General features: G+C 44.6%; 1 protein-coding gene across 2 annotated transcripts; it reads right to left on the bottom strand.

Annotated features, from left to right (window-relative positions):
• Positions 1-996: 996 nt before the first annotated feature.
• Positions 997-25,940, bottom strand: EIF3L (eukaryotic translation initiation factor 3 subunit L). 2 transcript variants are annotated; one of them, XM_070411089.1, is made up of 13 exons: positions 25,867-25,940; positions 25,288-25,336; positions 23,953-24,163; positions 22,813-22,892; positions 18,872-18,933; positions 15,792-15,861; positions 14,993-15,066; positions 11,130-11,301; positions 8,896-9,050; positions 8,068-8,238; positions 6,769-7,266; positions 1,941-2,021; positions 997-1,210 (listed from the first exon to the last, which is right to left on the bottom strand). In XM_070411089.1, exons 1-13 carry the CDS (start codon positions 25,897-25,899, stop codon positions 1,172-1,174), a joined length of 1,695 nt encoding a protein of 564 aa, XP_070267190.1. In that variant the 5' UTR covers positions 25,900-25,940; the 3' UTR covers positions 997-1,171. The 2 variants fall into 2 exon arrangements, with proteins under 2 accessions (XP_070267190.1, XP_070267191.1); XM_070411090.1 differs by lacking the exons at positions 22,813-22,892; positions 25,288-25,336; positions 25,867-25,940 and having other exon boundaries at positions 23,953-24,129.
• Positions 25,941-27,872: the final 1,932 nt, after the last annotated feature.

Genomic DNA, 27,872 nt, shown 5'->3' with positions numbered 1-27,872 from the left:
AAATCAAGGTGTCAGCTCTCAGGGAGAACCATTCCTTGCCTCTCCCAGCTTTGGTGGTTGCAGGCTGCCTAACTCCAGTCTCTGCCTGTCTTCACGTGGCCTTCTCGTGTCTGTGTGTCTTACAATGGCATGTGTCAGAGGACTGAGGGGCCACCTGGCTAGTCTAGGACGATCTTATCTTGAGAGCCTTAACTTACAAACGTGAAGAACTTTTTCTAAACGTCACATTGCCAGGATCCAGGGGTTAGGATGTGGAATATCTTTTTGGGGACCAGTATTCAACCCACTATAGTATTCAATAGTAATTACCACATGAATGGGTTTCCAGTGGGAAGAATCATAAGACCTGGCCAGAGAAGACAGTAGAAAAATGTAGTCATTTGGAGCCAACTCTTGCTTTTTGTATAACTATGTGAGCTTGATTGAGTCACTTAACTCCCTGAGTCTGTTTCCTCATCAATAAAATGGGGTAACTACTGCTAAACCTGAGCTATAAGGTTAGGCAATGTACATGGATTCCTCTTAGCACAGTTCCTGGCAGTAGGAGGGGTTCTGTGGCACTTCCACTAACTTGCATGCTCACAGGATTCTTGTGAGGTGCAAATAAGATACTGAAAGTGAAAACGCCCTATAGATTGTATGGTACTTTACGAATAAAGGGATTAAATAATTCAATTTAAACACTAGTAACTGCCCAGCCAGTATGGCTCAGTGGTTGAGCATTGACCTATGAACCAGGAGGTAACAGTTTGATTCCCTGGTCAGAGCACATGCCTGGATTGCAGGTTCAATCCCCAGTGGATCTCTCATCATTGATGTTTCTATAGCTCCCTTCCTCTCTGGTATCAATAAAAACATATATATATATTTTAAAAATAATAGACTTAAAAAAACCCAAACACACCAATAACTGATGCATCGTGACACATGGGAAATTACCTATTGTTGCCCTCATCCACAAACACTCCCCAACAATAATGAGATGACAAATCTGGCTCCAAAGAAGATCCTTTACTGAGACCTACTGAAAACATTTCAGTCCTTGACTCAAATAAACTTCAACTCGGTTGACAGGCTGACGACTGAGCTGGGTAAAAGCTCCACCGTGGCAAAATCACTCCCCACCGACGACATCAAAATAAGTTCATGACTAATGTGAGTGTGAATGCCCTCAGGGTCTCTGTCCCATCTTCTTCAGAGTTCGATTGAGCTAGAAGAGAAAAAGGAGAGATAAGCCTTGTCCTACGGCATGTGTGATCACCAGGGCAAAGGCTTCCAGGCCGGCCCTCTGAAGTCAGGGAGGGGGAAGCTGATGTGAGTGTGGGCAGCTACTCTGTGGAAAGGCCCAGAGAGGTCCTCCACCGGATATTCACAGGACCTCTCACAATTCTTGCCAGGGCTGTATTACTACCCTGCAGGAGCCTGGTGGCATGGACCACAGCAGAGCAGTGACCTCTGCTGGTGACTCAAAGCACCAGGACAAAAAGAGACCCACTACCTTAGTAGTGTTTGGCCTGACCCACAAGACCTCTCCTTGGGCAAGACATGGAATGCACCAAGTCTGTCAAAACAGAGCTGCTCCCTGTCCTCTGCCTGCGGAGCTGGCCAGACCTGTCTAAGTTGCAAAATAACTGCCAAATGGGGAGGGAGGGTAAGAGCAGGCAGTGAATCCACCCATATTAGGAAATACTACGGAGGGAGGCAGGGCTGCTGGCCACCCGCAGAGGGAGATCTTGGAAAGAGATGCTCCAGAGAAGGCTGACACAGCAACTCCTACAGGCCCAACCCACTCCCCAAACCCTAAGCAGCTAGCCAGTCTAGCTCAGAAACTTCAAGGGTCAGTTTGGGGCTTTCTTGAAAATAAAAAAGAAAAAGATTAAAACTCCCACCTAGTTCCTAACTTCTGTCCCCAGCCCAGACACCTCTCTCAGAACTCTCACCTCCTCAAATTTATGAATCTGCCGGATGAAAAAATCCCCATAGCGTCTGGCAACTTTGGTGTCTGCAATGTGGATCATGTCCTGTGGGAAAAGCAAAGGCAGATCAAAGCGGTGCGGCGGAGCCACTTACATACTTGCAGATAATCACAATGCTAATTGCTAGATAAACCCAGAAAGTGCTTTTCCCGTTAATAGCAGCTCTTTGTAGATGACCGATTTTTATTTTCTTCTTGCTAACTCATTATTTTTATTTTGTAGTCTTCTTCAATGAACACAAATCTTTTGGCAATTAAAAACATTTAAAACAGCATTTCATCCTCATACACGGGTTGCAAATTAGCCAAGATTTTACATTTTGTTCTTAAGCTCAAAATATTTTGTCGAACACCACTTTCCCTGTAAGTTCCTACATAATCCAAGTTAAGACCCAAGAACTTTCTGAATCTTTGACAGGATTTTTTTAAGTCAGGGATGAGAGAAAGTACACCCACCCTCAAGCCCCAAAAGCAGCATTTTGCCAAAGACAAACCTGAACCAGGAAGAGAAACAATAAAAACAAAACATGCAGTTAAAACCTTTTGCATTTGGGACTGACTCACATTATAGTTAATTTAATCTAAATCTCATAGCAAAATCTTATTAATTATAACCAAGTTGCTAATTCTTGGGAGAAGTGTTTTATTGAAGACTACCCAGATATTTGGGACTAGTTCATCGGGTCACTAAGATATTACACAGGTATGCAGCAGGTTACTGATATTACCAAAGAATGTGTATATGTAAGCCATTGGGAATAAACTGAAAAAGAACTTTAGGTAGTTGATGTGACACCACAAGGGACCAACAATTTTGTTTGATTTTTAAAAGCAGGATTTAAAACACATTGAAACAATAACAACAACAACAAAAGAAGAAGAAAACACATTGAAAAACTTTCCACTGCTGATGTGTTTCTTCTTCTGGTGAGTCTGTTCATGTCAAGGACAGCTAAATTCTGACAAACACCAAGTCTTCCAAAAGCCATAAACTCTAAATGAGAGGACTATGTTTAACAAGATGAGCTTTCAAAAACAAACTACCCAGTCCAGCTGGTGTGGCTCAGTGGACCTATGAACCAGGAGGTCACAGGCTGGATCTTACAGGAGGCAGCTGATCGATGATTCTCTCTCATCAATGATGTTTCTCTCTCTCTCTTCCTCTTCCTTCTACTCTGAAATCAATAAAAATATTTAAAAAAACAAAACACTCTCTACCCAAACTGACTTGGCAACCAGGTATATACACAAGAGAATATGTTCACACAAAAACATGTTTGCAAATATTCGTAACAGTGTTATCCACAATAGACAGAAAGTGAAAACTCAATTATTCATCAAATAATTAATCAACAAAATGTGATTCAGCCATAAAAGAAATAAAGTACTGATACGTGCTACAACCTGGATGAAACTTAAAAATATGCTCAATGAAAGAAGCCAAACACAAAAGGTCACATGTTTTGTGATTCCATTTATATGAAATCTTAGAAAGAGACAAATCCAGAGACAGAAGCAGATTCCTGGTTTGCCAGAGATTAGGTGAACTGGGAATGACTGCAGGGATTTTCTTTTTGGAGGTAATGGAAATAGTGCGGAATTAGTGATGATGGCTACACAACACTGTGAATATGTTAATAGTCATCTAAAACACTGTCAAAAAATTAATGATGTTTAGATAAACACACTTTCTTAAAACACCTAAAAATGAAGAATAAATTAGATCTCCTTAAAGCATTACAGAGTTGAAAAAAGAATGAAGAACTATTCCGTAAGCAAAGCATAGAAGCCCCATCTGTGCGGAAGGCATTTGCTAACCCTAGAAAATTTGGATAAATTAGAGATAAACCAAGGCCAGGGCCAGGCTAACAGAAGACCCTCCTTCTAATGCTGGGATCCTAAAAGGTTGCATCTTCAAGCTAAACATAAACCAGAAGAGACCCGCCATCCCACTCCTGACACCAAGCAATGCTCTCCAAGGGTGGAGAGGTGAATAAAGAAAGAAGACCCATCCCCGAGACATCAGAAACACAGGTGATTCTTCTGATAATCTGCAGCCTAAGCTTGCCGCCGGGTTGATCCAGGGAACCACAGTCTTGTAAGCTCAGTCTATGTTGGTCCCAGACCAGTGGTCGGCAAACTGCGGCCTCTTGAGTGTGGCTCTTCCACAAAATACCACGTGCAGGCATGCACGTACAGTGCGATTGAAACTTTGTGGCCACACTCAAGGGGCCAAAGAGCCGCAGTTTGCCGACCACTGTCCCAGACCAATAACATCTCTAGGCAAGTTTAAGAGGAAAAAACAAATAAGCTCTAGAGAAATAAATATTCACCCTAGCCTTCAAAGAATGTCAACAAATAGTTTTTCAAGGTCAAATGAACCCTCTGTAGTAAAAAATACTCAAGCACATAAGGACACACTGCACCATGAGCAAGAAAGAATTACAGAAAGCAAGAAATAGAGCTGAAGAGATTAATTAGGGATAGAATGATCAGTCAAAACAAAGTTATCCAGAATAAAGGAAACAAGAAGATGGAAGAAGGGTTTAAGAGACATGGAGAACAGAGTGAGGTCTACACACACAGACAAAAAAAAAGAGAGAAAGAGCAAAAGACAAAAAAAGAAAAGGAAAACAAGAACATTTTCTTAACTTGTGAGTGTATACATATGGGGGAAGTAAAGGAGAAAGTGATATTTTATAGAAAAAACAACTCTAGGAATCAAGCATATTTTAAGTCTGGGGAAAAAACTCAAGAAAATAAAACAATATATTTCTCTAAAAAACCTCACTAGGACATTAAAATGTCCAACTTGAACTTAAAATCCCAATAGGGAAAACCAATTCTGTTCCTCAACCCTCCTCTCCTCCAGAGAGGAAACCACCGCAATACTGCTTGTGCATACACAAGCATAAGGAAGGCTTAAAAACCCAAAACCAAAAACTTAAATGGACCGTTGACAGCTACCCCAAAAAGCTTTATGTGCACTTTTTGCAATAGCCAAAACCACCCAAATGTCCATTAGCAGCAAGAATGAAAAAAAAAAAAAAGGCAGTCAAAAATTAAGGTAGATATTGAATAGAGCGATGAACATGAATGAACTTTTGCTACACACAACACTGGATGTGATTCTCTCAAATGTAACGTTGAACAAAAGAGGCTAGACACAAAAAGAGCACATACTGGCCCTAGCCCATTTGGCTCAGTGGATAGAACGTTGGCCAGTGGACTGAAAGGTCCCAGGTTCAGTTCTGGCAAGGGCACACAAGGGCACATACCTCGGTTGCAGGCTCAATCCCTCGCCCTGCAATCCCTGGTGGGGTGTGTACGAGAGGCAACCAATCAATGTGTCTCTCTCACATGGCTGTTTCTCTCTGTCTATCCTCCTCCCTTCCACTCTCTCTAAAAACCAAAGGGGAAATATCCTCTAGTAAGGATTTACAACAACAAAAAGAGCACATACACTGTAATCTATCTATCCATATAAAACCCTAATATGCAGATAGACCGAACAGAGGAACAACCAAACAACCAGTCGCTATGACGTGCGCTGACCACCAGGAGGCATGCATGGAACATAGCAGGCATTGGCAGCAGGTGGCAGAGCACAGAACATGGCGGGTGTCGGCCGCAGCGGGATGGTGGAGGTCAGCGGGGGCACCAGATGAAAGCAGGGCGCTGGTCACCGTCATCAGGGAGAGCCTCTGGTGGTTACTGAAAATTCTTTGCTCCCGCAATACCGCCTGGTGCTCACACCCGCTACCAGTGCCACCACTCGCGCCCGGCGCTGGCTCCAATCACACGGCACCGCCAGCGGGTGCGAGCCGTGGCTGCCAGCCCTGATCGCCCCTGAGGGCTTCTCCACCTCCCCCTGCTCCTGAGGGGCGATTGGGGCCAGCAGCCGCCACTCGCACCCACTGCCGGCGCTGGCCCCAATTGCACCACGCCATCAGCGGGTGTGAACGGGGCCAGCGCTGTCAGCACATGGGAGCAGTGGCGGCGGGAGCAGAGCTGCCAGCAGACAGAAGACCAGGAGCCACGGTGGGAAGGGTTGGATAGGGGTGGGGAGGATGGGCCGAGACCCACCCCTGTGTCCACCGCAGCCTCTCGGCCCACAGTTCCTTTCAAGGTGCACGAATTCATGCACTGGGCCCCTAGTTCCATTATAAAAAGTTCAGGCTCCCTCAGCCTGAAATGCTCTTCAATCAAATATTTGCTTGGCTAATTTCCTCACCTCCTTCAAGTCTTAACTTCAATTTCACTTTCTCTACAAAGCTTATCCTGAGCACCTTATTTAATACTGCAACTGTGCCTTCTTCTTCTTCTTTTTTTTTTAAAGAATTTACCGCCCCCCCCCCCTTTATTTATTGATTTTAGACACAGGCAAGACAGTGAGAGAAACATCAATTTGTTGTTCCACTTATTTATGCATTCATTGGTTGATTCTTGTATGTGCTCTAACCAGAGATTGAACCCACAACCTTGGCATATTGGAACAATGCTAACCAACTGAGCTACCCAGCCAGGCTGCAACCCATGCTTTCCACCACTACCCTGACTCCATAGCACTTGGCAACTTCTAACCTTATTTTTTGCTTAATTACAATGTTTACTGTCTATTCTTTAAAATTAGAATGTTAGCAAAAGTGCAGAAATCTCTGTTGATTTTGTTCACCAATGTATCCCAAATACCCAGAACCATGACTGGAAGACAGTGGGAGCTCAATAAATATTTGTTGCTAATGCATGAACAGAAAGTGGCCCAGAGAACCTAGCCCAAGGGGCGACCATACCTTATCGATGTAGAAGTCAACCTCAGAGGCTGACTGAAATTCGCCGTCTAGGGCAGAGATGCCGCTGGTCCACACCAGGTTCTTCATTTTGTGCTTGAAGACAAGAAGCTGGATGCGGAACTCCTGCTCTGTGAGGTCAAGGAAGCCGGCCAGCTTGGCCACAGGCATAGTGGTGTAGAGCTTGAGGAAGCTACGAATGGTTGAGAGCTGGGCCTGCTGCTGCACTTCATCAGAAAACACCTTCAGCTGCTGCAAGAAGGGTTCCTTGTGGTAGTTGGGGTGCACATTGTCGTAGTTGGGAACTACAGGAGAAAGGAATTTGGGGCAGGAATAGCTGAAAAGCTCCTCGTAGACCTGTGGGTCACCCTTCTGCATGCGTAGCATCTTATCCCCGTATTTCTCCCGCAGCTGGAGGTGAATGCTCTCATCGATACGCATAGGGTACATGGTGAGGGCGATGGCCAGCAGCGCATGCATCTGCTCATTCTGCTTGTTGATCTGGGGGTGAGGGTGAGATTGGAGTAGGGTCAAAAGAAATGGACTTTCCGAGGTCCCCACCATTCTCCCCAGCGCACTTCACAGACCCTTGACTTCCCCCTTTGTCTTGCACCACTCAGTTAACTTTCCCAATGTCTTCCCCAAGCCTTCTTCTGGCTCTACTCAATTCCAGCCTACTCCTTAGTTGTCTCCTGGATTCTTTCCTGGTAATTCTCAGTCTCTCCAGTCTGCCACACTCATTACTAGCAGGTCAAGCCTCCCACACCAGTTATGATCAATTCACCCAGAAACCTTCGATAGTATCTTAATGCCTATGGGACAAAGACTAAATACTTCAGCTGGGTAATGAAGGTTACCCCAGAATCTAACACCCAATTTGACTACTTTCCGCTCTCTAGCCAAAATGGTTTACTGTGCTGCTACATCACCATACACTTCCAAGTCTCCATAGCTTTGCTTGGCCTAAAAGCTCCTCCCAATTCTATGCATGTCCTTGGACCCATCCTCCCCCATGGCAAACTGCCTGAGCACAATACCCTCATCACCTAACTCATTTTTAAACACCCACAGCCCAGAGAACACTCAGCAAATTGTTGCTGAATAAATAAGTGTAGGCACTGATGGGGATATATTGGGGTTAAAAGGCACTGTCCTTATCAAAGTGTTCACGATCTGAGTTAATAGACATAACAAAAACTCCTAGAGTAGACCAGCCATAACGAAATCATTGTGCTGAAAAAGTATACTAAAATAACAAAAGTTTGGATGGCATTTACCAAAAACAGTCAGAAGCCCCCTTACCATCTCATACTTGTATGTGGTCCTCTGGAACATGCTCTTGGTCCTCTGGATGTAAAGGAGGATGTTGGCAAAGACCCGGATGGCATCCTGGTAGCGACGCATCATCAGATATGCAAAACCAACATAATAGTATGTGGTGACCTGGCACTCGGGCACTCGGGAGTACATGCTCTGTGGAAGGAAATGGAAGAAGCACCCATGAGGCCCAAAACCAATTCATCCCAGACAGGATCTGAAAGTGAATGGGGCCTAGTGTCAGCTGGAGTCAGAGGCCCTGAGCATTATATCCACCACTCACCAATTCGTTATGTGACCTGAGGCCTCCATTTTCTTAGCTGTAACAAAGGGACTGGACCAAGTGATCCCAAAATCTTTCAGCTCTAAACATTCTACACCTCACTTTTGTATTCTTCCTCGCTTTCTATTCCTTGCTTTTGTAAATAAGCCCCATAAAGGAACAGATAAATTAGAAGACAGACACATAAGTCAAACAAAAAGGTATCGATTTTTATGTGGCTAGGCAAAACAACCATAACTAATCATATTACTATTTATACCACCTTAGGACCAAGTCTTTTGTTAATTAAGACTAGTGAAACTTGGGATAGTAAATACCTGGCATTATCATTCTGTTTTGGAAACAGAATCAAAAGACGACCGAATATTTTAAGTAAACACCAAAGAGAAACCACCTTGTCCAGGTTCAGATTTTCACTGCAGTGGTTTCCCGGGTCTCAATTTTCAACTGGCCTAGGGAACAGGAGTCCTCTTTCCCCTCCCTTGTATTTGCCCTAACAGATGCAGACAGGCCGAGGAACAGTTAATTACCTTCTTGTTCAGTTCGATATTCTCCAGCACCTTGATGGCCTGGTAGTAATCCCCCAGCAGGGAGTGCAGACGCAGAAGCCCCACCAGGCTGAAGTAGCCAAGCATCTTGTAGAGGGAGTGCCGTCCATACTCCCCGGCCACACTCTCGGGGTCACCTGCGAGAGACAGACACTAACACTGCAGCAGGGAGAGGTAAGGAAGGCAGGCTTGAGTCTTGAATGTCACTCAGTGAACTCTTCACTCACTGTCAGCCTCTACAGCTTCCTGCCACAGGGAATAACTCTGCCTTCGAAGGAATACCAGGAAATAGCATGCCTGGCCTTAGGCTAATCTTAAATTTACCTACAGTTGGGTGGAGGGTAGCAGTTGTTTTATTTTTTACTTATTGGTCCCAACACACCTGAGAATATGAGGTTCCCTCTCACCAAGACCTCTCTTCCCTTTTCAGGAAGCTCACAGGTCAAAGCTATTTTCTTAATAACACTAAGATGCTACTTGCCTTTACCACTGAGTTGAAATTTACACCAATGATGCAAAAACAATGCCAGGTAAAACTACTGACAACTTGGCATCAATCAGGCAATGGCACCAAACTGTACCTAGTCATTGTATTCTTTGAAACCACACACTTGCAGTAAAAATAAATAAATAAATAATTAATTAATTAAAAATAAAAGAATAGCGGTTTTTCCACAAAACACCATTTTTACTTGGAAAAAAAAAATGACAGACACAAAAACTATGGACATTTAGATTTAGGCATTTAGCAGCCATTTTCTCAAAAATGAATGAAGCCAGGCTGTTACACTTCAATGAAAGCAACTAACAGTGTTTGCTGCCAAAGAAAAATTTGAGCTTTTAAGCAAAAATTAGACTTTTATAAAATTTGTATCTTAAAACAAAACAAAAAACTCCTATCTGCCACTATGAGCTCAACAACTTCCAAATAAAGGCTATCTGATGAGGCTGACAGCAAAAATAAAAGTGATTTTTTAAAAATTGTCTAATAAAAAAAAATGTCTAACCAAGTGTGTCAACATTTGGAAAGTTTTACAACTTAATGAACCAATATTTTACAAAATCATCCATGAGCAAAAGATCCATTAAAGCTGGAGAAACCAGTGAAGTTTTTTTTTTATTCTCATCTGAGGATATTTTTCCATTGATTTTTTTTTTTGAGAGAAAGAAGAAAGATTGATGTAAGAGAAACACATCGACTGGTTGCCTACTGCACAAGCTGGGCCGGGGAGGAGCCTGCAACCAAGGTTCATGCCCTTGACCAGAACTGAACCAGGACCTTCGGTCCACAGGCCAACCCTCTATCCACTGAGCCAAACTGGCTAGGGCAACCAGTAAATTTTAATGTGCCAAAGTAAAAGTTCACTGATACAGTTTCAGATTCCTCACTGCAGCTAAACTGTAAGACACTACCGCTTGTCAAGTTTCACTGTGGTATCAAAGCACATCCATACCACCTGAAAAGGCTGTTAAAAACTTCTTTCTTTCCCAACTAATTACCTTTGTGAGGCCAGATTCCCCTCAACGTACTTCAACCAAACAGCACATTGCAGCAGACTGAAACCAGGAATAGAAATGAGAGCCCATCTCTTCTGGAAGCCAGACACTACAGAGATTTGTAAAAATGCCTCTCTTCTCAATGAAAAAACACCAACAAACCAACCAACCAAAAACTTACATATTAACTATGATCTTCTCAATCTATTAAGAGTGTAAAGTGGCCGAAACCGGTTTGGCTCAGTGGATAGAGCGTCGGCCTGTGGACTGAGAGGTCCCGGGTTCGATTCCGGTCAAGGGCATGTACCTTGGTTGCGGGCATATCCCCAGTGGGAGATGTGCAGGAGGCAGCTGATTGATGTTTCTCTCTCATCGATGTTTCTAACTCTCTGTCTCTCTCCCTTCCTCTCTGTGAAAAATCAATAAAATATATTAAAAAAAAAAAAAAAAAAGAGTGTAAAGTGGTCCTGACACCAAAACGTTAGAAAAGTGTGTCATCTTAAAGGCCCTGGAGAAACAGTAGGAATGTTTATAAACGCCCATCGCAGAAGTGCTGGTTCAGTCTGTCAGCCAACTGCCAAGCCCAGTAGCCCCCAACTTTGGCACTCAGTTACCATTCACAACCAAAGAGGAACAACAGCCCACCCCCAGGAGGCGGTGACTCCTCCGCACTTCCTGCGGTCTCTATTCACGTGGAACAGATGGCAAGCAGCACTCACCTCCGCTTGTGTACACCTCCAACTGCCGGTTGATGTTGGACTTGTCTACCAGGGAGTGAAGGACATTGAGGACACTGTGAACATTCCAGATTTTGGGATTGGAACGGAGGAAGTCAATCTCCTCCTCTGACTTCTTGGCGGTCTTACAGCGGTACTGGCTAAATGACTGAAACTGTTGGGAAAGAAGGGAAAGATGCAGCAGTGGCATAAAATCCAAGGTGACAGCCCAAGTGCACAATGCAGAAGACGAGGCGATGCCCAGAACTGTGGACTGGGGAAAGGTGAGGGTGAGAATATTCCTACTCATGCTAAACCTCTCTGCACACTATTTGCTTTTTCAGAGCCATCTTTGATTAGCTGTGAATTCTGTTCATTACTAAATGTTAGTTGTTCTACAGTTAAGTAAAAATCTCTAAGATTAGAGGTAGTTTGTGAAAAACAAAAAAACGAAGACACAACATTCATTTGGAGTCAAACACAAGCCTAAAGTTATTTAATATACCTGAGCTCCACAATGCAGTTAATCTGACCACCAGAATGAGGTGGTTTGTAACAGATTTCTATTCATATGCAGCTTTGCATATGAATGATGATGTGGTGGAAAGGGGGTAAGTATCTGTATGTGTGTGTCATCCAATCTGAGCCATCTCTGTACCAAAGCCAAGTATAAGGCATACATAGGGGTCATGCCACAGATATTTGGAGCAGTGGTTCTATCAGATCAGCACGGGGCTGGCTCCAAGAATCACCCAGAGAATAACAGCATAAGAGACCGTCTGCTCAATCATAATTTTCAAAAAGCACCCTGGTTGATCCTGGTGCACACTCTGTTTCTATCTCTCTCTCCCTCTCCCTCCCTCTCTGAAATCAATAAACATGTATGAAAAAAAAAGAAAGAAACATCAATGATGAGAGAATTACTGATTGGCTGCTTCCTGCACGTCCCTGACTGGGGATCTAGCCTGCAACCTGGCATGTGCCCTGACCAGGAATCGAACCGTGACCTCCTTGTTCATAGGTCAACATTCAACCACTGAGCCACACTGTTTGGACTATATATACTATATATTTAAAAGGCAAATATCCTTCAACTAACAATTTTTATTTCTAATAATCCCTGGAGATATACCTATATGTTACACAGATATTCACTGTTTCAGTTTATAGTAGTGAAAATAAAAAACCCAAATGTTCACCACCAGGAGTGATATATCCATATCCTGTATACTGCACAAAAGAACTAGGCAGGTCTCTATACAGACATGTTAAGTGTTCCAAGTCATAGCAAAATACACTATATAGTAGGACATCATTTTTTTTTTAAATGTATTTTTGTTGATTTCAGAGAGGAAGAGGGAGAGAGAGAGAAACATCAATGATGAGTGAGAATCATTGATTGGCTGCCTCCTGCACGCCCTCTCCTGGGGATCGAGCCCGAAACCTGAGCATGTGCCCTTGACCGGAATCGAACCTGGGACCCTTCAGTCCGCAGGCCGACGCTCTATCCACTGAGCCAAACCAGCTAGGGCAGGGCATCATTTTTTAATGAAGTATTTTTATATGTACACATCTAATGTAAATGCCTGGGAAACATTAACCCCTAGAGTGCCGGGGAGCGTGATGGCGCTCCTCCTGTCTTTCGCCAAAAGTGCCGGGAGCACTATCAAAGCTTCGAAATGGCGCCCAGTTCTAAGTCTGCTTTTATTAGTGATGATGATATTGCTAAATATGTCAAAGTAGTAAAGGTTCCCTTAAGTTTTTGAATATGTAACTTCATTTACTTGCAATTCATAATTTTTTTCCTAAACTGCTGTAAAATCAGCAAAAATGCCTTGGCAATTTTAGCATAGTTCCTAGGATATTGGTGGGCACTCAAAGGGTTAATGTGGTGCCTATCTATCCAGACAATAATTGCAAAGACAAAGAAGACATTTTCATTTTATCTGGTTTGAAGAAAAAGATTTTTAAAAATACAGTATTAAAATATTTGCATATTACTTGCAGCAATAAAAATAAACAAAAGAGAGTGGCAGGGAAGAGCCACTCACCCCACGTGGCATGTATGTAGCTAGGAGGAACCACCAGCCAGGCCTTCACTGGCCAGTCTGTGCTAGAAATGAGAGCACCTTAGCCCCTTAAGAAAAGAACACCAGCTAAACCAAGAGAATTATGATTATCTTCAGGGATGAAGAACCTCAGCACAGATGACCCTCCAGGACTTGCTGCGAGTGAACAGGACTGCCAACCTTCTAAAATGATGCCAAACTAGAGGTGGACACAAGCCAAGGAGCCAGAGAGGGCAAACCAAGCTGTGTGGTTTGTGGCCTGAACTCACAAAAATACTGAAGTCTCATCGTGAGCAGGAAGCCTTTCTGGCAGAGCCCTAGGAAGGTTTTCTCAGCTCACCAATCACAACTTAGCAACACGTTACGCAGCATTCACAAAGTCTCTTTGGTCCAAGGGGCTCAAATGACATCTTTATTAAAAAAACAGATTCCCGTGATATACCCAGTGTGGGCTATACTATCCCCTAAAAGACATGGAAACAGATGTTTTTCGAAATTCAATTATTTTGTTTTATAATTTATTTTATATTTTAAACAGAATTGGGCTAAAAGAAGGTGAAGTACAATGATACTGACCACAACCAGACACACATTATTTTGTGACAGGCACTGCACTAAAACACATATTCATAACCTCCGCCCCGCCCCCCGCCCCCCCCCCCCCCCCCACAGAGTTATCTTCCCAAAGATCCCTGATTTAGAGAAACCAAGGGACAGTGTGATTCGTAGTTTGCCCCATGTCCAGGGCTAGTGAACAGTAAAACTTGAACTTTTACCCCCAGGTCCCACAGCTGCAGTATTTTACATCAGGCACAGTTCTCAGTGCACATCAACAACAGTACTCTGAGGTGGTAAGATTTCCATTTTGATAAACATGTTCTATTTTATTCTGATCTAGAATGTACTTAAGTAAACACTATCACAATCAGGATAGAGAACAGTTTTGCTTTGTAGGAAAGTGAGGCTTGGAAAGCTTAAACAGCATGTCACTGTGACAGAGCTACGAGGGGGCCCCCCAAAGAGGAGCCATTTCTACCTGGCGCCAAAGCCTATAGGACCCGCATTCTTCCTGCCACATCACCTCTCAAGGTCAGGTAAGAAGTTGGTAAAAGCTCAACTCTCCTGACTTCCAAGTTCCTACCTGGAGTTCTTAGGCCTCACTGACTCCTCAGTAAACCATGACATGTCCTGGCTGGTGGCTCCGTTGGTTGGAGCGTCATCCCATACACCAAGAGGCTAGAGTTCGATTTCTGGTCAGAGCACATAGTACCTAGTTTGCGGGTTTAACCTCCAGTCAGGGCCTGTACAATCTCTCTCTCCCCACCCTTCCCTCTCTCTAAAATCAATGAAAACATATCCTGCCCTAGCCGGTTTGACTCAGTGGATAGAGTGTCAGCCTGCGGACTGAAGGGTCCCAGGTTCGATTCCAGTCAAGGGCACATGCCTGGGTTATGGGTTCGATACCCAGTAAGGGGCGTGCAGGAGGCAGCCGATCAATGATTCTCTCTCATCATTGATGTTTCTATCTCTCTCTCCCTCCTTCTCCCTTGCTCTCTGAAATCAATAAAAATATATTTTAAAAATAATAAAATAAAATAAAAACATATCCTTAGGTGAGAATTTAACAAAACAAAAAAAACACAACAGAGGAGCCCACCGCCATGGGATATTTCAGTTTAGACTATGATGAGCATGTTTTTATACCATGCACCTTTTTAATAACACAAGCAATGGCAGTAACACCTACTCCTTGCTCAAATCAGTTATTTAAAAAGAGGCTAAGGGCTGGCCAGATACCTGATAGATGAACTCATCAATGATATCCCAGAGCCACTGGTTGGGTAGTTCAAGGGGAGCAGGACCATCAGCATCTGCACAGAAGATCACAGAAAAGTCAGACTAGAAGCAAGGACTTTGCCCACTTGGTAAGGCTGCAGAGCACATTTTACAGTTCTCTCTTAAAAAGACTGTAATTCATGCCCTAGCTGGTGTGGCTTAGTTGGTTAGGCCTCGTCCCGTGCACAGAAAGACTGCCAGTTTGATTCCCAGTCAGGGCACATGCCCAGATTGTGGGCTCAATGCCCGGTAGGGGGATATGAAGGAGACAGACCAACGTTTTGCTCTTACTGTCTCTCTTGCTCCCTCACTTCCTCTAAAATCAATAAAAACATATCCTTGGGTAAAAAAAAAAAAAAAAAAAATAGGTTGTGAGTTTCCATACTCTTCCTTGAAAACCTGTCTAGCATCTCTTTTTTTTTAAAGATTTTTTTCATTGATTTTGAGAGAGAGATCAATGCGGGAGCCAAACATCCATCATCTTCCTCCTACAGGACCCCTACTGGGGATTGAGCCCGAAACCCGGGCATCAAGCATATGACCCGACCGGGAATTGAACCGGCAACCTTTCAGTGCACAGGATGGGCCCAACCAGCTGAGCTACACTAGCCAGGGCTAAAAAAATCTTTAAAAAACTATATATCAGAAGGCATTATCCCCTCTCCACCTGCACATTATATCCTGTTAAAAAGAGCTGGAGGTCAATACTAGGCCTCATCATACTCTCCCCCTCCCTCACTTGCCCAAACCCCAGACTCACTAAGAATGTAGTTGAAGAGATTGCAGTAGTTATAATAGGATTCAAACCTCTGTTCCAAGGAAGGTCCCCCCTGTAAAGAGAGCAGAGACATCAGGACATAAGTCATTAATTGCAATGTGTTACTAATGGTGTCCCATGACAGCTGAAAACAAATACAGGAAAATTGATGTCTGTTCTCTCCTTCCTAATATGCAAAGAGCACTCCAGCAAGAGGGAAGACAAAAGTGCTATGAGTTCCAAGAGACCATAATGGTCAGGTTTTTATTATTTTTTTATTATTATTATTATTTTTAAAGAAAGGAAGAGGGGGAGAGGAGAGAGACATTGATGCAAGAGAGCAAAGCATCCATGGGTTGCTTCCTACATGCCCCCTTACTGAGGATCAAGCCTGAAACCCAGGCATGTGCCAGACTGGGAATTGAACCAATCATCTTTCAGTGCACAGGACGAGGCCCAACTAACTGAGCCACCCTAGCCAGGGCCACAATGATCAGGTTTTATGGCAACAACCTTAACCAAACATTAGGGAACAGGCATGCACATCCAGCAAAGCAGAGGAAGGAAAGGTGTTTCAGCAAAACCAGTACTAACAAAGGCAAAAAGGTAAAACTGTGGGACTTGAAGGTAAGAAGAGACAATGCTACACTGGACTATACCGGGCCAGGAATGAAGAGGTCTTTAAGATCCAAACAAAAACCTAGAAAACAAAATCTAGGCCAGGAGGTCAGCAAATCCACCATCACCTGTTTTAGTAAAGTTTTATTGGAACACAGCCATGACCACTCCTTGACTACAGCACAGCTGAATAAATTCGAGAGATCATTATGACCTTTAAAGTCTAAAATACTATCTGGGCCCTGGCCAATTTGGCTCAGTGGATGGAGCGTCGGCCCACAGCCTGAAGGGTCCCAGATGATTCGGTCAAGGGCATCTACCCCGCTTGCAGGATCGATTCCCTGGTTGGGGTGGGGTGTGAGGGGGCCAATTGAAGTGTCTCCCTTACATCAATGTTTCTGTTTCTCCCTCTCCCTTCCACTCTCTCTAAAAATCGATGCAAAAACTTGGGTGAGGATTAACAACAATAAAAATTCTTAAGTGGGCAAGAGTGGAAACTGAAACGAGCTGAGCAACTACTCAGTAGTTCAGGAATGAGATAATGCAGGGGTCCTCAAACTACAGCCCGCGGGCCACATGCAAATACAAATATTGTATTTGTTCCCGTTTTGTTTTTTTACTTCAAAATAAGATATGTGCAGTGTGCATAGGAATTTGTTCATAGTTTTTTTTAAACTACAGTCCGGCCCTCCAACGGTCTGAGGGACAGTGAACTGGCCCCCTGTTTAAAAAGTTTGAGGACCCCTGAGATAATGCCTTGAACTATCAGCAGTGGTAAAAGAAGTAATTGATTTCAAGAAGTATGTTGAAGGTATAGCTAACAGGATTTGCTGCAAGAGTGAAGTCAAATGAGAAAAAAGTCAACATTGATACCAATGCCCGGCTGGTGTGGCTCAGTGTTGAGCATTGACCTATGAACCAGGAGGTTAGGGTTTGATTCCTGGTTGGGGGAAGTGCCCAGGTTGTGGGCTTGATCCCCGGTAGGGGGCGTACAGAGGCAGCTGATCAATGATTCTCCCTCATCAGTGAGGTTTGTTTCTTTCTCTCTCAAATCAATAAAAATACATTAAAAAAAAAAAAAAGAATGATACCAAGGTGTTCCGTCCAAGTAACTGGATGACTGGTGGTATCATTTATTGAGATAATGAACATGGGTTAAACAGGCTTAGAGAGAAAATAAGAGTTCAATTTGAAGCATGTTAAACTTAAGATGGCTATTAGACAGCCAAGTGGAGGTGTTGAACAGTAGATTAAAATCTGGATCTAGAGAGACTGGAGCCTAAGAGATTTTTAAGTCACTGGTGTATATAAATACTGCAGATGTGTTTTTGTTGTTGTTGCCAATACTCACCCAAGGATATTTTTTTTTCATTGATCTTTAGAGAGAGTGGAAGGGAGGGAGACAGATGGGAAGAGAGAAAAAGAGAAACATCGATGTGAGAGACACATCGATTGGCTGCCTCCTACACACACCCCAAGTGGGGCCAAGGATCGAACCTGCAACCCCGGTATGTGCCCTTGACTGGCAATCAAACCTGGGACCCTGCATTACACGGGCCAACACTCTAACCACTGAGAAAACCATCCAGGGCAGTGCAGATTGTATTTTAAGAGGCTCAGGCACTCTAAAATTTATAAATTAGGAAGAAAAGAATTAAACAAGTGCCCCAAGTTGAGGTAATGTGTTTAAAAAGAACCCTGGTGTCACAGTAAGACAGATCTGGGTTCAAGTCTGTTAACTGTAGGAATTTGAGAAAAAGCAACCTCTCTGTACCTCAGTTTGCCTACTTTGCAGGATACTGTGGGAGTAGACATGTGGATGTGTTCCAAGAGCCCAGCACTGTGCCTGGCAAACAGTGACAGTTTTATTTATGTTTCAGAGAGAAGAAGGCTCCGTGGCAATGCACAAGGGAAAAAGGACATTCCAAGCAGAGGCAGCACACGGTGCTTGGAACACACTATTAGGATGGCAGCCTAAACCAGTGCACCGTGATGAGTGCCCAGCCAAGGAGAACTGGGGATGGAAAAACTAAAAAGGATGGACAGGCCATGCAGTGTTATAGTTTCTAGACTCAATTCTCCCACTGCCACTTCTTAAAACATGCCAACCACTCTTGGGCACTGAACCAATATAAACCAGTGACTGTGTTCTGGGGACAAAATTGTAGAAAGTTAAAAAAAACTGCCAGCAGCCCGGCTGGTGTAGCTCAGCGGTTGAGCATTGAGCCAGGAACCAAGGGGCCACTGGTTCGATTCCCAGTCAGGGCACATGCCTGGGTTGTGGACTTGATACCCTGTGGGGGGCGTGCAGGAGGCAGCCCATCAATGATGTTCCCCTCCTCTCATGGATGTTTATATCTCTCTATCCTTCTCCCTTCCTCTGTCTCTAAAAAAAAAAAAAAAAAAAAAAAAATCAATAAAATATATTAAAAAAAAAAACTTGCCAGAATCGTTTAGATACTCACACTGACTTTAGCATATATGTGCCTGTAGTATAATTCTTTGTACAAAATCAGGAAGACAGCATCTGAAAGAGATGGCAAAGGGGTACTTTAGTAATCCACAAAACAACTAGGGAATTCTGGCAGTTTTAGCCTCTTAGAGGCAGTAAAGGGACAAACGTGATTTCAGAGACTGAACAGCTAAACTCTAATACTTACACCTAAAAATACATGCAACAAGAAAATTTGTTTCTCCAGGGAAAGAGACTAGACGTCGGGTAGTGAGCACAAAATACACTATACAGATGTTGTATTATAAAGCTGTACACCTGAAATTTATATAATGTTATTAATCAATGTTATTCCAATAAATTTAATTTAAAAAGAAAATTCATTTCTCATTTTACTCTTTCAACCTCATCAATTTAATTCAGGTCCATTCCTGTTCACCGTTTAGAGACTTGTGCCATACAGTTGCTTAAATAAACCAGCACGTAAGTAAATGGTAACTCCATGAAAAGCAGTATGATGCTACCTATCAAAATTGCAAATACATGAGTATTGCTGACTTAGTTGGAACTTGGCTAGCATCTGGGAACCTCGATTTCAGAAGGGTTCCCACCACCCTGATAAGGGGTTCTCCCCGCTGTGCCTAAACTGTTCCAACCATATGGTTTATTCTGAACACTGACTTTTCCTTCTGGGAGTCTGGAATGTTGGGACATGTTAGGCAGAGTGTGTGCCTACATGACCAGCCCAGATAACATCCCTGGACACCAAGCCTGTAATGAGCTTCTCTGGCACTCCATTCACTCGTCCTTCCAATCCCGTTTGAGGAGTTAAGTGCGCCTGTGACTGCACGGGATGGACTGTTGGAAACTTGCGCCTGGTTTCCTCTGCACTTCAGGACGTGCACTTTTTCCCTTTGCTGACTTTGCTCTGAATCCTTTTTGCTATAAACCCTGGTAGCTGTGGGGACCACTACACACTGAGTACTGAGTCCTCCCAGCAAATCATCAAACTTGGAGGTGGTCTTAGGAATGCTGAAGATGCAGAATATGTACTCTCCAAAAATATAATGAATTTTTTAAAAATGGAAAGGGACATTTAGTTTATATGAAAAAAGGAACAAAAAAGCTACAGTTAAGTCTTGAACAACACAGTTTGAACTGTGCAAGTCCACTTATACATGGAATTTTTTCAGTAAATACCTGTAGTATTTTTTTATTGTGGTCGGGAGACTGTAGATGAAAAGGACCAACTACATGCATTGATCTGTGCCATTTGATATAAAGTCACTGGGGAATCATAAAGGAAACAACGGTTCCTGAGGAATCAAAGTTATATGCAGATTTGACTGTGTGGGGGTTCGGCACCCCTAACCGCTACGGTGTTCCAAAAGTCAACTGTAGTGGTACATCTACACAATGGAATACTACGCCGCTATAAAAAAGAAGAAACTTTTACCATTTGCAACAGCATGGATGGAACTGGAGAGTATTACGCTAAGTGAAATAAGCCAGTCGGAGAAAGATAAGTATCATATGATCTCACTCATATGTGGGATATAATGATCAACATAATTTGATGAACAGAATAGATCCAGAGACAAATGGCAGGGGGTGGGGGCGGGTTGGAGAGCAACCAAAGGACTTGTATGCATGCATATTAGCATAACCAATGGACACAGACACTGGGGTGGTGGGGGCTTGCCCAGGGTGGGAATGGCTGGGTGGGGGATTGGGGGAAAAGGAGACATATGTAAAACTTTAGACAGTAAATAAATTTTAAAAAAACAAAAACAAAATACAGCCCTAGCCAGTTTGGCTCAGTGGATAGAGTGCCAGCCTGCGAACTGAAAGGTCCCAGGTTCGATTCCGGTCAAGGGCACATGCCTGGGTTGTGGGCTCGATCCCCAGTGGGGGACTTGCAGGAGGCAGCCGATCCATGATTCTCTCTCATCATGGATGTTTCTTTTTTTAATTTTTATTGATTTCAGAGAGGACGGGAGAGGGAGAGAGGAATAGAAACATTAATGATGAGAATCATTGATCGGCTGCTTCCTGCACACCCCCTACTAAGGATCTAGCCTGCAACCCGGGCATGTACCCTTGACTGGAATCGAACCTGGGAGTCTTCAGTCCGCAGGCTGACACTCTATCCGCTGAGCCAAACCGGCTAGGCCCTAGCCGCTAGGGCAATAAAAACATTTTTTAAATGGCAATACTCCAAAAGGAGAAAAAATAAAAACTAGAAATAAAATAAAATGGCAATACTCCCTCAAATTGGTCTTCAAATTCTACACAATCCCTATAAAAATCCCAGCTGAGCCCTCGCCGGTTTGGCTCAGTGGATACAGTGTTGGCCTGCGGACTAAAGGGTCCCAGGTTCGATTCCGGCCAAGGGCACATGCCCGGGTTGTGGCCTTGATCTCCAGTGGGGGGCGTGCAGGAGGCAGCAAATCAATGATTCTCTCTCATCAATGATGTTTCTATCTCTCTCCCTTTCCCTTCTTCTCTGAAATCAATAAAAATATTTTCTTAAAAAAAATCCCAGCTGACTTTTTTGCAGAAATTGATGAGCTGATCTTAAAATTCATACATATGGAAATCCAAGAAATTAAGAAAAATCAAAATAATCTTAAAGAAGAACACCTCTCAATTTCAAACTTACTGCAAAGCTACAGTAATCAAGAAAGTGTAGTACATGCCCAGCCCATGTGGCTCAGTGTCAACCCAGGAACCAAGAAGTCAGGGTTCGATTCCTGGTCAGGGCACATGCCCAGGTTGGGGGAGACAGACAATCGATGTTTCTCTCTCATTGATGTTTCTATCTCTCTATCCCTCTCCCTTGCTCTCTCTCTAAAAATCAATGAAAACATTAAAAAAGAAAGAAAGAAAAAAAAAGACAGTGTAGTACGAGTATAAGCCTAAAGCTAGGCATATAGATCAATGGAATCAAATTCAAAGTCCAGAAATAAACCCTTACATTTACATGATAACCAATTTCGACAACTGTGCCAAGACAATTCAAGGGGGAAGGCTAGGTTTTTTCAAAATTGATGCTAGAACAGCTAAATAGCTCCATGCAAAGAATGAAGTTAGATCCTCCTAGTTCACATCTTACCTAATAGAAAAACATGTAAATTGACCGTACCTTCACTACGCTAACCAGCCAATCAGGAGAGCATGCAAATTAACCCAACAAAGATGGCAGTTAATTTGCATACATAGGCTCCAAGTGGTGGAGCGATGCCTGACGGCCCCGGGGCCGGCTCCGGCTGGAGCCCGGACAGAGCAAAGGCCTGGGTCCGGGAGCCAGAGGCAAACCGGTGCCAGCAGCCAAGGGAAGGGAAGGCCTATTGCACGAATCTCTTTGTGCAACAGGCCTCTAGTCACATATAAAAGACACCATCAGAAAGTGAAAGATGGGAGGCTGGAGAGCCCATCCTAGAGCCACTGTAAGGACCCCCCAAATTGCAGAGGGAAATGGCCAGTGTGGCTTAGTGTTTAGAATGTCAGTCTGAGCTCCAAAGGAAGGGTCATAGGTTCAAATCCCAGTCAAGGGCATGTATCTGGGTTACAGGTTTGATCCTAGCCCTGGTCAGAGTAGTACAGGTGGTAACCAACTGATGTGTCTCTCTAACATAGGTGTTTCTCTCCCTCTCTCTCTTTCTCTCTCCCTCCCCTTCTACTCTCGCTAAAAAAAAAAAAAAATCAATGGAAAGAAATATCCTTGTGTGAGGATTAACATAAAAGATCTTAATTTCAGCTTTCAGCATGTGTGAGATCTCTGTCCTTTTCATTTATTCAACCTTCATTCAACAAGTTACTTACCAAGGGTCTACTATGTACCAAGCCCTAGGGAAATAACATGGTGAGCAAAACAACCACAGATCACCCCGAGCTTAATGACCCCAGTCACAGGATCCTATCCAGCACACAAGACAAGGAGCGCACACCTACCGTTGCCAACCTGTGGAGCAATGGCTTCAGCCTCAGGCCAAGGCGTATTCTTGAAGAATCTTTCTGTCAGCTTCGTCCAGCTGAAAACCAAGCAGACTAATTCTAGAATTTGAAACAAAAAGGACCCAAGAGCCACTCTCACATTTTACAGATGAGGACCTTTGGCTCAGAAAGGGGACGATGTCACAGAAATAAAGCCAGGGCCAGAGCATCCAAGTCTACAACTTTCCTCCACCCAACTCTACCTCAGACAATCTGTCTTAATACAGTGAAATACTCCTTTACTATCAGTGAGGCACCCCCAAGCTCTTCAGGATCATCTCCTGCCTCGGCATCATGAACGCTAAGTGCTTGCTAATCCCTGATTTGAGAACTACTTTTCAGATTCTCCTCCTCGCTCCCTTAGCAATACTATTTCCACTTGCTAGAGTACTGTGCCTCCTCCCTCTCTCCAAACACAGGAACAAATCCATTTGTTGAAGTCTGGACCACAGCTGACCTAGAGCATCCAACCCACACACTGCTGTCCAACATGCTTCACAGCCCCAGAGAGGGTTATGTTCATTTTCTTTCTCCCGATTCCTCAGCAGCTACTTCAACGTCCCTGATTGTCAAGCTCCACCTCTCCCCTTTCTCCCATTAACACACTCAAATTCCCCTTCAAAACACACAACAAAACCAAGTGTCTCCATAACCCTGTAAGACCTCAGCACTTACAAACTCGCCTTTCTCAACCCCCATTTCTCGTGTCCCACTGTCATCTGGCTTCTGCCTCCACCACTCCACTGAAACTGACTTTGTTAAGGTTACCGAAGCACCTTCTAAGTTGTCAAATTCCAGTGGCTCCTTTCTCATCTCAATCTGTAGAGCACTTAACATCTGTTTGCCATTTCCTGCTTCAAAGTCTCCTCTCTCTTTAGTTCCTATGACAATTCTTTCTGATTTACTACCTACTTTTCTCACTTACTGTCCCCTCTATTTCCTTTCTTTGCTCTCCCCTCAAAACATCTTTCCCAGGGTGCCAGCCGTTTTCCTCACTACGCGTTCTCCTAGGGGAGTAATACCGACCACATGCTTGGCTAATCCACTCTCTCTCTGCCTGCACTGTCCAGTACAGTGCCTTCAGCCAGCAGCCCATACCTGTTCTCATAGATGTCCTGGATCTCATATACTTTCTGGTCAATGACATCACTGGAGACACGACTTGCCTGTAGCTCATACACCTTCTGGTCGATCAAATCTGACACGGTTTTGTGGAAATACTGGATGAAGTTTTTGATCACTTCGGGGATCACCTGATAGGTCTGCTGTTCATACTGACGTTCATAAGCCAGATCCTGCTTTGGATCTCCTAGAGGTTGGATATAATAAATATTTTACAAAGTGCTTTCCAACCCACATATATAACAAAAGGGCCAGATCCATCACCCAAATTAAGCTCAAACTTATCAAATAGGATATAATTCCCCCTTTAAATACTCAGATATAATCCTCACAAAGCACTCCCAATCCCATCACCCTATTTCAGTGATGGTGAACCTATGACATGTGTGTCACCTCATTTTTTTGGTTGACTTTTCTGTTAAATGGCATTTAAACATATAAAATAAATGTCAAAAATATAAGTCTTTGTCTTACTATGGTTGCAAATATCAAAAAATTTCTATATGTGACACGGCACCAGAGTTAAGTTAGGGTTTTTCAAAAGGCTGACACGCCGAGCTCAAAAGGTTCGCCATCACTGTCCTATTTCTTCACAACATTTGCCACCAAAGTTACTTATTACCTGTTTCTCCCCCTAAAAGCTAAAGTCTGCATGGGAAAGAACCCTGTCTGTCTTGTGCGCAGATGTACCCTGGGGGCCTAGAAGAGGTGTGTGTGTTGCAGGAGAGGGGAAGACTGTGGAAAGGGAGAGTAAGCAGTAGGTATTTAATATTATTTGAATGGATAAATTACTGCCATTTTCTACCTATATGATTTGGTAGGAGGAACTAAACTTCTCTGTGCTCGGTTTTCTCCTCTGTCAAATGGAGACAACATTAATATACATGCTTTACAGAACGGTTGTAAGGACTAAATGAAAGCCTTCACACAAAATACCCAGAACAATGCATGGCACTAAGTCAAACCAAGTCACTATGACATTTCAAGAAACCTCAAAAACCCTCACAAAAGATTTCATTTGGGCTTGGTTTGAATCACTAATTTTTTTACAAGATTTCCTTCTTCGGCTAACAGTTTGAACAACAACAGAATCACAGCCAGGTCAGTCGCCCTCCCCTCCTAGGGTTTCCAGGTGGACCAGGAGGAAGGCGTGGTTTACAGGCTGGACACCGCCCTCCTGCTGGGCGCTAATGACTGACTCCGGCCCAGACATCAAGAAGCGGTTTTATACAGGCGCCCGTCAGCGCGGTTCCCAGGCGTTAATAAAGGGGCCCGTCCCTGCAGGTACCCAGCTAACCAGACGAGTCTCACCTGTGTGCATATCATAGTCGCCGGGGTAAGAATAGGGATCATAGGCGGCCTGTGAACGAGAAAGACAGCGGCAGTCACCACGCCGTGAACCCAAAATGCTCGTCCCGGGGCCGGTGTGTCAGGCAGCGTACTAAGGGTGCAGAGTTGGGTGAAACAGCCCCTGCCTTTCAGAAACCCGCATGCCCGCAAAAGGAGACTCAACACACAGTGACAACACAACGTTGCGGTGTAGTAAGCTGGAGCAAAGCTAGGAATCAGCAGGATTTGACAAGACCGAGCCCCAAATACAAGAAGACCTCGATTACAGAGACGCAGCCCCCGTAGCCAGCTTCCGTCCCGGATCTTGGAAAAGAAGAGAACGGGGGGGACCGGACACGGGAAGTGGGCGGGCAGACAGGGCCGATGAGGAGCCGGGAGGGGGGGCCGCGGCATGGGCGCGCAGGCCAGGCGGCAGGCAGGAGCTGGCCGCGGCCCGCGGGGGCTCCCAGAGGCCGCCCGGGCCAGTCTCACCGCGGGGCCCCGCTCCCAGGGAGCCCGGCCCCCGTCGCGGAGCCCAGCACGCGCTTAGGGCCAGGTTACCTCAGACTCGTAATCATCGGCGGGGTAAGACATGACTGCAAGGCTCGTGAACACAGCCGGAGAGAGCGGAAGGAGTGTCCTGCGCCTGCGTCGCGAGACCGGAAGTCCAGCCCCGCCCGGGCCCGCCCGGAAACCGGAAGTCTTGCCGGGACCGCAGGCACTCTCAGGCTGCCATGTTAGGAAGGGCGAAGACAACAAACGCCCTAAGTTTCCTTTCTTCTCCAAATGGAGGCCTTACGAGGAAAGTGACCCTGAAGTCCTTGCGTGAATTTGGAAATAAGGACATAAAATAGTTCGGCATAATACACTATGGGCAAAGAAACCCAAAGTTTTGCCACACAAAAGATGGCTGGAAGCTTTAGTCGGCCGATTTTTCGCCTGAAGGGAAATTCGAATACGAGAGGGCTTGATGTTGGATTTAGGTATAAACGGTTTGCCTGCGGCGACAAATGTCTTCCAACGTTCCGGCCTCAAAAGACTACACTTCCTGGGTGTAAAAGTGGAGAGTTGGTCCCACATAGTGAGAGGGCGTTGAGAAAAGGCGCCGCCCGGTTTTGGACGTTAAGGTTGGAGCAGGCAAAAACAAGGCCAGCTCTGGTGTGAGGTCCTGGAGCGAGTCCTGGTCCCACGCACGAGCTCAGGCTGCGGGTGGAGTCGGAGTCCCGCGGACTGTGGGTTTGCGTCCGGGGGGAAGCCGGCGAGTGGGGACGGGGGTATGAAGCAACAGAAGCCGCCATGTGGGTCAGGGGCTTCGCTCAGCCGCCTGCCCATCCACAGCACTAGTGGGAATCTGGACTCCAGTCCTGCACTCCCGCTGCTTTGCTGTGTGCCAGGAGCATGGCTCAGAGGAAGGGAGAGGGAGAGATAGATCAGACTGGGGATGGAGCCCACAACTGGGGCATGTGCCCTGACTTGGAATCGAACCATGACCTCCTGGTTCTTAGGTCCATGCTCAACCTTGAGGCTTTTGTATTCAGTTACCTGGTCTAGATTCTAGAGCAGGGGTGGGCAAACTTTTTGACTCGAGGGCCACAATGGGTTCTTAAACTCGACTGGAGGGCTGGAACAAAAGCATGGATGGAGTGTTTGTGTGAATTAATATAAATTCAAAGTAAACATCATTACATAAAAGGGTACGGTCTTCTTTTTTTTTTTTTTAGTTTTATTCATTTCAAACGGGCCAGATCCGGCCCGCAGGCCGTAGTTTGCCCACGGCTGGTCTAGAGTGAGGTCCACCCAGATATCCGTAAGGCTGGCTCTACCCCCTTCAATTGTTTGCTCTGATGTCAGAGACTCAGAGCATCCTATTTAGAACCAGAGACCTCTGCATGAAATACGTGCACTGGGGCGGAGGGTACCTCAGCCTGGACTGAGCTGACTCACAGACCTGGAGCCCTCCTGGGATGTGGGAGGAGCGGGGCCTAAGCCGTCAGTCAGACATCCTTAGTGCTGCCACGGAGGCCTGAGAGGCTCCCACCACCACTGCCACTGCACTTGCCAGCCATGAGCATGGCTTCTGGCTGAGTGGTGCTCCCCCTGTGGGAGCGCACTGACCACTAGGGGGCAGCTCCTGCATTGAGTGTCTGCCCCCTGGTGGTCAGTGTGCATCATAGCGACTGATTGGTCTGCCCTTCAGTTGATTTGCATACAGGCAGGTCTCAGGTTAAATCCAACTCGATGCACCTGGTTACATCGTTTGGTGGTTATGTCGCCATCTCCCATTTACAGTATTTATTAAAAAAAAGTTCCGTCATTTCAACGTATGTACATATGTGCTTTATGTTTTTATTATTTATTTACCCCAAGTAAAGGTCAGGAATTATCTTTCTTTTAAATTTTTTTTACTGTTTCACTTCATTACTGCTGTGTATGTGCTCCATGTGAGTGACGTAGGTGCTTATGTAGGTGGGTTCTGACTTACGGCAAAAATTGCATTACATCGTAGGAACGGATCTCTGATGTAACCCGAGGACCTACTGTATTAGCCTTTTATTATGTAGGATTAT

The sequence above is a fragment of the Myotis yumanensis genome, unplaced genomic scaffold, assembly GCF_028538775.1.
Source record: "Myotis yumanensis isolate MYYU_CA2020_CCGP unplaced genomic scaffold, mMyoYum1.0.hap1 SCAF_3, whole genome shotgun sequence".
NCBI classification, from domain to species: Eukaryota; Metazoa; Chordata; class Mammalia; order Chiroptera; family Vespertilionidae; genus Myotis; species Myotis yumanensis.
This window is presented reverse-complemented; position numbering and strand designations above follow the sequence as displayed.